Raw genomic sequence first — 13,256 nt, forward strand, 5'->3', positions numbered from 1 at the left:
TCTTCTTTTTTTGCCATACAACAGTAAAATCAGTAAAAAATGATTCAGATTTGAATATTGTAATTGTTTTATAGTTTTATTTACAGTCTATTCTCATGTTAAATCACATTTAAAAATGTAATGTTTTGTTACAAAGTTTTTGTTTAAATGAGTTGTAAGTAAAATAAATGTGGTGCTGGGCCTCTTTAATAAATCAGTTCACTTGTGTTGAGGCATCTTGTGAACACCTCAAATCAAATAACAAAGGGAATCAGAGTACACAATGTCCCTTTACTGTAACAATATACTGTCAATGCACCATAAACAATGGTGGAGTGAAAACACTAAAAAGGTCAGTATCCAGTGTTTCTGTTAAAACCTAAAAATATACCCCATTTATAAGAAATAGGCCTATGTACCGAGTAGTTTTTTTACTTAACTGAAACTACACCTAAAACTAAGCGACAATTACGTTTTTATTGTGGGTGTGTTTACTAAGCAAAAAATAGAAACCCCCTTTCCCAAAAATGAGCTTGAGGCCTTGGCTGCTTTTAAGACCCTCCCTCGGTAGTTGCTATAAAACCCACACGTTTCTATTCAGCCATTCAACTCACACAAAGAAGCACATCTAAAATGGATCCAGCTGTGTCATACAGTCAGAATGATGGCAAGACTCCTTACTCTCCAGCTACTGTTATTGAAGTTGGCCAGGACCCAACACTTGTGAAAGATTACGTTGTGTGGTCCCTTTTCAACCTTGTTAACATGAACTGCTGCTGCCTGGGATTGATTGCATTGTTTTATTCTGTTAAAGTAAGTGTTTTTACTTTACATTTCAATTAAAAAACATATATGTGATAAAGAAATGTTGGGGAAGTTACTTTTTAAAAAGTAATCAACTTTTTGATTAACTACTTACAGTAACAGTTAGTTACTTCTCAGTCACATTTACATTTCAGAGATATTTTTTGGAACAAATGTTATCAGATTACAGTAATGCATTACTCCCCAACACTGCTTGTATGCATAAATGATGGAATTCAATTAATCCTATATTCACTTAGGTATGTTAAAATGTTAATATATAAGTCTGAAGATTATTGGAATACACATTTCCAGTTCATTATTTATATGTTTTATCTATAATATATATTTGAATAGTTGGATATATACTAGTCACTTTGAATTATTAAGCCACAAAAAATGTGTACCATATATACCACGCTTGTCAGTATAGGATAAAATAATATGTTATCAATGGCCCTCTTTTCAGCGATAAACAAATATCAAAAGAACCCAAATAATATGGAGAGACAAAAGACGATGGCTAATTTTTTCATATTAACCTAATGCTATATATATATATATATATATATATATATATATATATATATATATATATATATATATATATATAAATACTTTACTTTAAATAAATACTAGTATTTGGGCTGATTTACATATCAATCTTTCTTGGCATATTTTCTATACACTAAACAAATATTACATAGAGAACCCTGGGGTGGAACAGGAATTACACTGCAATTAATAAAGAAAGGCTATCGGTACTATATAGTATAAGTAATCATTTTTAATTAAGATGCTTATTTAATAATACATGCAACCATTTTTTAACGAGCAATGCAGTGGTACCCCAAATATCATGTATCATGTTTGTATATCTTCATTTTGATCACGTAGAGAGGTTGATAAAAAAAAGTTGGTTTTGCGTTGGTTGAACATTAAGAGAATGCAAGTTTTGACTACTTAATAATAATAATAATAATAATAATAATAATAATAATAATAATAATAATAATAATAATAATATATTTATTTTGTATAGCGCTGTGGCAAAGTGGTAATGACGTGCAGGTGAGTGCAGTGCAGAATAATCACACGGACAGACGTTGGTACAGGTGCAAGGGTGTTTATTTAATTTAATAAATGTCCAGAGCCTCAAGGCAAAACCTGTAAATAATAATAGTGCTGGAAGTGATACAGCGGCGTGTATCACTTCTAATTGTAATCCTACGGGTTTGACCCGCAACCCAAAGTCCCGTTCCGACACCCACACTAAACACGTACACAAAGACAGTGCGTGATACCAGTGTTAAAAGGTGCAAACACAGAGACAGTTCCGAAAGTGAAACAGGTGAGTGGTGAAGTCCGGGTTTTCGCTGGCCTGCGGCTGCAGCTCCGGATCGTGCTCAGTAATCTTAGTGAGACAATAACACACAAGACACACAGTGTTAGGACACAGACACAAAACACTCACGGTCGCGTTCACGTTTCGGGCTCCTTCTCGGTTATATGTTTTAACCATATGCAAAGGAACAGATCACTCAAGCCATGCCCCCTATTTATACCCTCGCCCATGACCCCGAGGTTAACGAGCGCATCCGCTCCTCCAGTCCTCGGATGCCACGCCGCTTACCGTCTGGGTCACTGAGCTCGGGTGCCATGGCTCCGCCCCCTTCCGAACTGACCGACTTCCATCTACCCTACGGAATAAATTGTCGTGCCATTTCATTAAGGGTACTCTGTTCCTCGTATACCGTGCTCTCACAGGTCGAGAGGGAGATCTAACACTAAGACTCATTCGATCTCTGTCACATATCCCACCGCTCAGAGTGGAGCCGAAGGAACACTCGGCTAACCCTACCTTTCCCATTACTCCCCCCTCCCGGGAAAAATAATCCGCATTTTGGTGGTCTTTCCCTGCACGGTGTACCATATGGTACATGAAGGGCTGCAATGCCAGATACCACCGAGTTATCCGGGCATTGCTGTCCTTCATTGTGCTTAACCACTTGAGTGGGGCGTGGTCAGTGACAAGATCAAATGAGTGTCCCAGCAGGTAGTATCTTAAAGAGTGAGTAGCCCATTTCATGGCCAAACACTCTTTTTCGACGACGGAGTAGTTGCGCTCCCGAGGGAGCATTTTTTTACTTATGTACAAAACAGGGTGTTCTACTCCGCCTACCATTTGAGACAGGACTGCACCCAAACCGACATCCGAAGCATCGGTGTGGAGGATGAATCTCTTAGTGAAGTCTGGAGTGATGAGAGCAGGGGCCTGGCAAAGTCTCTGCTTAACAGTATTAAACGCCCCCTGACATTCTTCTGACCATTTAATTAAATTTGGTGCGCTCTTTTTGGTGAGGTCAACTAAGGGATTAACCACTGTGGCATACTCGGGGATAAAGCGGCGGTAATAACCGGCTAACCCCAGTAGCGACCGCACTTGAGCCTTGGTTTTGGGGATTGCCGCGTCTACCAAGGCCTGGACCTTGGAGACAACGGGTTTCACCCTGCCATTCCCCATTACAAATCCCAAATATTGTGTTTCTCTTTTGGCAAACGCACATTTTCGCAAGTTAGCTGTCAGCCGGGCTGCCCTTAGAGACTGAAGGACGGCTGTGATCCTAGCCAAATGCTCTCGCCAGGTGGAGCTGTAAATGACCACATCATCAATATACGCTGCCGCATATTCACGATGTGGATGTAAAACCTGGTCCATCAGTCTCTGAAAGGCAGCAGGCGCACCATGTAACCCAAACGGCATGGTTGTAAAATGAAACAGCCCCTCTGGTGTCGAAAATGCGGTTTTCTCTCTAGACCTACGAGTTAACGGGATCTGCCAATATCCTTTCGTCAGATCCAGAGTGGAGATGAACCTCGCCGTCCCCAGTCTATCTAGGAGTTCGTCGACCCGAGGCATGGGATATGCATCAAACTTGGCAATAGCGTTTACCTTGTGGAAATCAACGCAGAAGCGGTTGGTGCCGTCCTTTTTGGCCACTATCACAATTGGACTGCACCACTCGCTCCTGGAAGGCTCAATCACCCCAAGTTCGAGCATGTCCCATACCTCTTTGCGAACGCCACTCCGTCGACTTTCCGGGACCCGGTAAGGTCTCTCTCGCACTGTGACACCTGGGGGAGAGATAATGTCATATTCAGCGAGGTTAGTTCTACCGGGCGTGTTAGAAAAAACATCGCTAAATTCCTCAATTAACCTGCGTAGTTCACGTTGCTGATCAGGAAGTAACTGTTCCCCCATCGAAATGTTCTTTGTGCTAGAGGGTTCTAGCTCGGGCCCTAAATCATCCTCTATATTGCCTGGGGCTATAAATAATACCTCTCTTGCCTGCCAGGGCTTTAATAAATTTATGTGATAAATTTCTTTTTTGTTACGGCGATCGGGCTGTTTAATTTCATAATTCACCTTTCCTATAGCCCGAATCACCTCATATGGCCCTTGCCATTTAGCACATAGTTTGGATTCCGCTGAGGGAAGTAGCAGCATTACCTTGTCTCCCGGTCGAAAAGTTCGGATTAATGCATTTTGATTGTAATGCTGCTGTTGTCGATGCTGAGCCGATCTAAGATTGTCTTGGGCCAAACGACCGACCAAATCTAGGCGATCTCTCAGTAGGAGCACATGCTGCACTACATTTTTGGACGAGCCTTTGTGCTCCTCCCACCCCTCTCTCAACAGATCGAGGATGCCGCGAGGCTGTCGGCCGTACAAGAGCTCGAAGGGGGAGAACCCTGTCGAACTCTGCGGCACCTCTCTCACTGCAAAAAGGAGGTAGGGAAGGAGCGATGCCCAATGTTTTTGCTCCTGATTCACAAATCGTCTCAGCATCGCCTTTAGAGTCTGATTAAAACGTTCCACCAAACCGTCCGTCTGTGGATGGTAAACCGACGTTCTGATGGGACGTATTTTTAGTAATTTATATACCTGCTGTAGCGTATTTGACAAGAAATTAGTTCCATGATCAGTCAATATCTCGTTGGGGATCCCTACTCTTGCCATAATCTGCACTAGTTCTTTGGCTATCGCAGCAGCACTAGTGGACCTCAATGGAACTGCCTCTGGGTATCGCGTTGCGTAATCTACCACCACTAATATATGCGTATACCCGGAGTCAGAAGGTAGCAAAGGGCCGACTATGTCCACTGCGATGCGTTCAAAGGGGGTGGAAATAATCGGCAGTGGGACCAAAGGGGCGGGGCGCACTCGACCCGGCGCTACTCTCTGGCAGTCTGGGCATGTGGCTACATATTTCGACACTTCTTTATAAACACCTGGCCAAAAGAATCGAGCCAATATCCGTTCCCTTGTCTTGTCAACTCTGAGGTGCCCCGCAAAAGGGATATCATGCGCCAGCCTCATGACCTCCAGCCGACAAGACGGGGGAACCAATAATTGTGTTACAGGATGTCCTGTGCCCGCGGCCAGGTTTACCCTATATAGTAATTGCCCCTTGATAATGAAGTGTGGAAATACTAGTGCCCCAGCGCCTTCAACATCCTTACCTTCAATGGACCGGACCTGTCCCCGAATGTGCACCAGTGATGGGTCATTGTCCTGCTCCCACACTAGGTTCACATTCGAGTGCCACATGTCCGGTATATTGAGCGGGGCAGGAGTAACATCTGCCCTTGATGGCCCAGTAACCTCGCCCTCTCGGTCACACTGCGTTCCGACCCCCTTTGACTGACGTTTTTCACCGTTATAACAGGCTCCCACCAGCCCCCAGCCTTGTCTCATTAACGCTCCCTCCCATTTCCGCAGCCTTCTCTCTTTGTTTGTTTTTTTCGGCCGGAACAGGGAAGAGAACATTTCCGCTTGAAAGGGAAAAACATTACCAATTATTTCCCCTTCTACTTTTTCTGCCACATTTGCGTGTATGGCCGGGACTGCCCTTAATTTCAATAAATCTTTATAGTTGGGCCAGTCCCGACCCAGAATAATGGGATGTGGTAACCTTTCCGCTACCCCAACTACCAGGGAACGTTTCATCGGTCCGACCGATAAATATGCTTTTACTGTGGGGTATGTTGCCGTGTCTCCATGGATACAGGAGATCGCCACCTGACCTTGTGGCTGCCACACCATACCGCCCAAGAGAGATGCTCTAATTAAGGTCTGACCACACCCTGTGTCCACTAATGCATGGGTCTTCACATTTCCAAAAATCACCTTAACAATACAAGGCCCCTCCTGACCATTTTTCCCTCGCTTACCCGCTTCAGATGCCAGATTACAGACGGCCACGTCACACTCCATCGCAGATGGGCATGACCTAGCCTGATGTCCCGGCTGGCGGCACCTAAAACAGGTAGGGGGAAAGGAGGGCACAGTATTAAATGGTCTGTCCCGCTGCTGGTATGGCAACGGGGCAGGGGCAGCACCTCTACCCCCGCTGGGGGCCAACCTTGGTCTCCATGAAGAGGAGGCAAGGTCGCCCATTGGGGTTGGTGCTCTCGAAGGGCGTTGACCCGGTCCTGGTGGTGGGGCTGATGGAGCAGAGAGAGGAGGTGGGGCTCGGCTGCTCCGTTGAGGTAGCGGGGTGAGTAGCCCGGTCTGGGCGGATACCAGGGAGTCCTCGAAGTCCTCAGCGAGTTTGACTGCCTGTTCCAGGGTGTCGGGGTTGTGGCGCCGTATCCATCCTTGGGTCTCGGCGCCGACCACATGACAAAACTGCTCGATAACGATGGCCTCCCCCATCTGGGCAGTTGTTTTTAGCGCCGGGGTGAGCCAGTGTATCATGTGGTCACAGAGCTTCTGCGCGACCACCCTGGGGCGTACGTTCGGGGACCTCCTGTACTCCCTGAACCTCACTCTGTGCGTTTCCTCCGTAATATTCAGACGGCGGAGAATAGCCAGCTTTACCAGGTCATATTGAGCGGCGTCGTCATCCCCCATTGCCTGGTATGCTGCCTGCGCTTCCCCAATCAGGCAGGGTCCCAGCTGGCTTGCCCAGAACTGTCGGGGCCATGACGCGGTGGTAGCCAGCCGCTCAAATGCCACCAGGTATGCCTCTGGATCATCATCCGCCGTCATTTTATGCGTCCTGGCTTTGGGCGCTATGAAGCCGCGTTCCGCTGATGCTGTGGGAGGTATTGCCAGCCCGACCCTCTCGATCAACGCGGTGTACCTCTCCTCTCTCCGTCTTTCCTCCCCCTCCCGTCTGCTGTCCAGCTGCTCCAGCAGCGCCGACAGTGTTGCGTAGTCCATATCCCACTTCTGACACCACGTGTGGCAAAGTGGTAATGACGTGCAGGTGAGTGCAGTGCAGAATAATCACACGGACAGACGTTGGTACAGGTGCAAGGGTGTTTATTTAATTTAATAAATGTCCAGAGCCTCAAGGCAAAACCTGTAAATAATAATAGTGCTGGAAGTGATACAGCGGCGTGTATCACTTCTAATTGTAATCCTACGGGTTTGACCCGCAACCCAAAGTCCCGTTCCGACACCCACACTAAACACGTACACAAAGACAGTGCGTGATACCAGTGTTAAAAGGTGCAAACACAGAGACAGTTCCGAAAGTGAAACAGGTGAGTGGTGAAGTCCGGGTTTTCGCTGGCCTGCGGCTGCAGCTCCGGATCGTGCTCAGTAATCTTAGTGAGACAATAACACACAAGACACACAGTGTTAGGACACAGACACAAAACACTCACGGTCGCGTTCACGTTTCGGGCTCCTTCTCGGTTATATGTTTTAACCATATGCAAAGGAACAGATCACTCAAGCCATGCCCCCTATTTATACCCTCGCCCATGACCCCGAGGTTAACGAGCGCATCCGCTCCTCCAGTCCTCGGATGCCACGCCGCTTACCGTCTGGGTCACTGAGCTCGGGTGCCATGGCTCCGCCCCCTTCCGAACTGACCGACTTCCATCTACCCTACGGAATAAATTGTCGTGCCATTTCATTAAGGGTACTCTGTTCCTCGTATACCGTGCTCTCACAGGTCGAGAGGGAGATCTAACACTAAGACTCATTCGATCTCTGTCACAAACGCTTTTCATTAAAAATAATACATTAAAAATACATTAAAATACATAAAAAAATACAATAAAAACTATTAATTGCAGTAAGCCAGTTTATAAAAATGAGTCTTGAGGTGTGATTTAAACACAGACACAATCCCTGATAGACCTTGGAAGGGAGTTACAGAGATGAGGGGCCAAAGAGCAAAAGGCACGATCTCCCATAGTTTCGTAACTTTGCACGGAAAGGAGATCATTTTTAGCAGACCGCAAGTTGCTCCGGGGAATGTAGCAGCAAAGCAGATCCTTGGTTTAAGATGGACCCAGGCTGTTCAAGGCCTTGAAGGTCAGCAGCAAGATCTTAAAGTCAATTCTATATTTAACTGGTAACCAGTGGAGAGATTATTATTATTATTATTATTATTTATTTCTTAGCAGACGCCCTTATCCAGGGCGACTTACAATCGTAGGCAAAAACATTTCAAGCGTTACAATACAAGTAATACAATAAGAGCAAGAAATACAATAACTTTTGTTCAAGTAAAGTACAAGTTTGACAAACCACAATTCAATAATACAGCAGGTAATAGTGATAGTTACATCAGGATATGATTAAATAGTGATAGTTACATCAGGATGTGATTAAATACAAAGTACTACAGGTTAAAAACTTGGCAGATTACAGTATTCTGAAGTACAGGATTAAATGCAGTAAAATAGGGGCTGATAAGAGCAAAATAAAGCACATTTACATGAAGGGTGATAGTGTCCCAGGATACAAACAGAGGAGTTCTACAGGTGCTCTTTGAAGAGGTGAGTCTTAAGGAGGCGCCGGAATGTGGTCAGGGACTGGGCAGTCCTGACATCTGTAGGAAGGTCATTCCACCACTGCGGAGCAAGGGTGGAGAAGGAGCGGGCTTTGGAGGCAGGGGAGCGTAGCGGTGGTAGAGCTAGTCTTCTAGTGCAGGCGGAGCGGAGAGGTCGAGTGGGGGTGTAGGGAGAGATGAGGGTCTGGAGGTAGCTGGGTGCAGACTGGTCAAGGCATCTGTAGGCTAGTACAAGAGTCTTGAACTGGAAGCTAAAACTGGTGTTATGTGGTCATGCTGTCTTTTTCTTGTTAAAACTTGAGCAGCAGAATTTTGAATGTATTTAACCTATTAAGAACTTTAGTGGAAACACTCGCAAACAAGGCATACAATAGTCCATTCTCGATGAAGGCATGTATCAGTTTCTCCGCATCAAACATTGACAAAGATGGTGAGTGATATTTTGTAGATGAAGAAAAGAAACAGATATTTCTAACTTGGGCCTCAAAAGACAATGTAGAGTCAAATTTAACACCTAGATTTTTAACTTCAGATACTACTATAGCATATGTGGTTGATTAACCAGAGATTCTATCAAGCGTTTTCACAGACTACAGATTGTTGTAGATAATGTTTTAAAACACAATGCACATCGTGCATGACTTGGAAATGTAATAAAATGTGAAATGAATATATGGATATTCCCTGTTTATATTATAACTCAAGGGGCTGGGGACCCCTGAGGGTCTGCAACACATACAAAAATGTTCTCTCCAAAATGACCCCGACAAGGCAATGTTCCCCAGACCAGGGGATCAAGTCATTTACAGGAATGCTGCCATTAGCTGCTTGGAATTATTTTGAATGTAACATTGACATCAAAACATAAATTTCTTTGCTACCCAGAAAATAATTTAATATATATATAAAAAAAAAACTTTGAAAGCATGATTCAAAGTGAAGAAATTAAATTTGAATTTCAAATATAAATATTCCAAACTTAAAATCCCCAACTTTTTATAATATAATTATTGTCTATTTTCTTTCTGCAGTCCAGAGACCAGAAGCATTCAAAGAACCTGACTAGCGCCAGAGACTATGGTGAAACTGCAAAACGTTTCAACATCGCCAGCACTGTCATTTCTGTAATTGTTATTGTCATCATTTTAGCTGTTTATATAACAAGCTTTATTGCTATGCTGCAACAAATCCAAAGGGGACCGTGAAGCTCTGAGAGATCCATGCAGACTGTCAAATTCAGTCTTTGTCATTATGGGCTTGTCATTCCTTTTAAAAATAATGTCACCATCAGATATGTTTTGTATATTTTATGGATATTTGCTTAGTACAAAATACATTATGTACATTTACTATTAAAGTCTTGTATGCTTTTTTTTACTGAAATGCACGGTTAATTGCATGAATGTGATCAATCAAACGTATTATTGTCTATAGTGCACAACCTCACATCATTGAGACTATTTGTAATAATGCTATAAGAACATTAATTGATTGCAATGCCATATAGAAGTGTAAATCAGTCAACATATTTTACACAGAGAAATAAAGATTTCCATTTTCCTATATATATATATATATATATATATATATTGTAAGGCAGTGTGTTGTGTGAGACAGCAGGGAGGGGGTTAAAACCTCCCTGAAGGAAAAATGGCACCTTTTTGTATTTAGTTAATTAGTTTTGTTAATTGTTTTATTATTAATTATCCCCTGCACCTGGTAGCTATTGTAAATTAGAGCCAGGTGCAGGGTATTTAAGAGGAGCAGTCAGTCTGCTCAAGGCTGCTGAATAGAGGGAGGCAGAAAGAGGTGCTCTGCTTCCCAGCAGTCATAAAAGAGTAAGTGCTGTGTAAACCTATGAGTTTGTGTCGGTGCCAGGTAAACGGCTTAGCCGTCCTGCAAGTTAGTCAGGGAAATTACCTGTTTAGTTAGAGCTCGTACAGAGCTAGGTGTTTGTTTTGTATTTTGTTTATTTTGTGTTTATTAAACATAGCGCACCAGCGCTTAAAAATCAATTTCTGTCGTGTTGGGTCTAATTTTAAAGGGGCACGAACCCGTGTTAAGTGAAACCTTTTCACATTTGGTACCAGAAGTGGGGCGCCCCTACGACCATAGAAATGGATAGCATCAGAGAGTTAATTGCAAGGATCAACCGTGATACTGCTGCTCAAATAGAGCGGACTGCGAGGTTGGAGAGATGGACGAGAGAGATGGAGTGGGCACTGCCAAAGATTCAGGAGTGGGAGCAGGCTAACGCAGCTCCGCAGACTCACAAGCTAGAGAAGGAGGAGCTGCTACCGCCGCTTCCGGAGCCCAGAGGGGAGGAGCCGCCGCTGCCAGAGCCGAGAGGGGAGGAGCCGCCGCTGCCAGAGCCCAGAGGGGAGGAGCCGCCGCTGCCAGAGCCCAGAGGGGAGGAGCCGCCGCTGCCAGAGCCCAGAGGGGAGGAGCCGCCGCTGCCAGAGCCCAGAGGGGAGGAGCCGCCGCTGCCAGAGCCCAGAGGGGAGGAGCCGCCGCTGCCAGAGCCCAGAGGGGAGGAGCCGCCGCTGCCAGAGCCCAGAGGGGAGGAGCCGCCGCTGCCAGAGCCCAGAGGGGAGGAGCCGCCGCTGCCAGAGCCCAGAGGGGAGGAGCCGCCGCTTCCGGAGCCCAGAGGGGAGGAGGTGAAAAGCATACCTCCACCACAGCCCCGACCACCACCCCTACAGTCCAGTTCAGGGCCGCTGCGTCCAGTCTCTCACCCCTTGCTCCTGGACACCCGGCCGGTTTTCCTGGACCTCCCTGTGCTGGGCCTAGAGCCCAGGAGTTTGCAACACTGGCCACAGCTCTGACCCTGGTTCCCTGCTTCGCTCTCCCCGAGCACCCAGACGTCGCTGGGCTGCTGCCAGACGTCGCTGTCGCTCCCACTGTTTGCTGCTTCGCTTCCCCTGGGTGATCGGACATCACTGCGCCGGTTCCCAGGGGAAGACCTCTGTCCATTGCTGCATCCTCCAGTGCCCCGGCCTACGCTCCGGTCGCCCCTGTCAAACCGTTGGGTTCCCTTGTCGCCGGTGTGTGGTCCTTACCTGGCCGGGCCGGGACGTGGACAGATCCACCCTCAAGTCCGCCCGTGGAAAAGGGCGAAAAAGGACATTCATGGACTCGAGGGTGGGTGGTTGTGTTTTAGGGGAGGAGGTGGCCGTCGAGTGGCCTGTGTCTTGAAAAGACAAGAGGGGGGATATGTAAGGCAGTGTGTTGTGTGAGACAGCAGGGAGGGGGTTAAAACCTCCCTGAAGGAAAAATGGCACCTTTTTGTATTTAGTTAATTAGTTTTGTTAATTGTTTTATTATTAATTATCCCCTGCACCTGGTAGCTATTGTAAATTAGAGCCAGGTGCAGGGTATTTAAGAGGAGCAGTCAGTCTGCTCAAGGCTGCTGAATAGAGGGAGGCAGAAAGAGGTGCTCTGCTTCCCAGCAGTCATAAAAGAGTAAGTGCTGTGTAAACCTGTGAGTTTGTGTCGGTGCCAGGTAAACGGCTTAGCCGTCCTGCAAGTTAGTCAGGGAAATTACCTGTTTAGTTAGAGCTCGTACAGAGCTAGGTGTTTGTTTTGTATTTTGTTTATTTTGTGTTTATTAAACATAGCGCACCAGCGCTTAAAAATCCATTTCTGTCGTGTTGGGTCTAATTTTAAAGGGGCACGAACCCGTGTTAGGTGAAACCTTTTCACAATATATATATATATATATATATATATATATATATATATATATATATATATATATATATATATATATATATATATATATGGATTGCTGAACAAGATGAAATGCAAATGGCAAAATGGATCTTTTTAAAAAAAAACCTTTCCTGCACTATTGAAATGTAATCAGTTCTATTTCTGTTCCTTTTTAACATGAAATAAATACATTTTCAAGCTAAGATATTGTTTCTTTTTTCTCCTTTTATTTGCTTAAAACTAGGTCTGTTGGTGGCCTCAGATTCCCTCTGATCTGTCCGACTGGTAGTGATTGGTACTGTTTTATGAAGTAGTAAGTTTAAAATGATAAAATAATTGTTATGTGTGTGACCTCATTTTCTCCTAGCAGGTGCAAGAGGAAGGCCTTAAAAGGAGCGGAAAGTTTCAACTGTTAGTTAGAGAGAGGAAGCTCTCTTCACTCTGTAACCGCAAGCTGCATCCATGAAGTTTAGTTAAGATATTAAGATAGTACAGGATGCTTGCAAGTAGGACAAAGTTGTTTTTGTAGCATATGATTGGTCTCCTCTTGATCTTCCAAGCTGTTGCTACCTGACATATATTGAGTTGAGCTTCTGTGATTGGCTCGCAATAACTGTAGGTTGTAAGGTATATATCACGTTTACTGGCTCTGCGCAGTCAGAACTCTACTTGATGTTTTTCTAACACCTCGTGTGTTGAGAGTGTTCTTGGATTTGCAAATCATTAAACTTGTTTACTCAATTTTGTCTGTTCCACTGAGTCTCTATTACAGGAATTTAATCTCAAAACTTCCATCACATACCCCGGTTCCCTGAAAGAGAAGATGACCACCAATGACATTATGTATGGGATATGCCTGCCCATTGGGTAGGTATCACTGATCCACGGTGGTGAAAAAGTCGCCTGGCCAGACGGACTGGAGAATGTGACGGTGTGTCAGCATCT

The 13,256-nt window shown here is 45.1% G+C and overlaps 1 protein-coding gene across 1 annotated transcript; it reads left to right on the plus strand.

Annotated features, from left to right (window-relative positions):
* The first annotated feature begins 567 nt into the window (after positions 1 to 567).
* Positions 568 to 13,052, plus strand: LOC117432423 (protein TsetseEP-like). Its single transcript, XM_034054347.3, has 2 exons — positions 568 to 792; positions 9,632 to 13,052. The coding sequence occupies exon 2, from the start codon at positions 10,718 to 10,720 to the stop codon at positions 11,423 to 11,425; it is 708 nt and encodes a 235-aa protein (XP_033910238.2). The 5' UTR covers positions 568 to 792; positions 9,632 to 10,717; the 3' UTR covers positions 11,426 to 13,052.
* The last annotated feature ends 204 nt before the right edge of the window (positions 13,053 to 13,256 follow it).

Source organism: Acipenser ruthenus, chromosome 27, assembly GCF_902713425.1.
Source record: "Acipenser ruthenus chromosome 27, fAciRut3.2 maternal haplotype, whole genome shotgun sequence".
Taxonomy (NCBI): Eukaryota; Metazoa; Chordata; class Actinopteri; order Acipenseriformes; family Acipenseridae; genus Acipenser; species Acipenser ruthenus.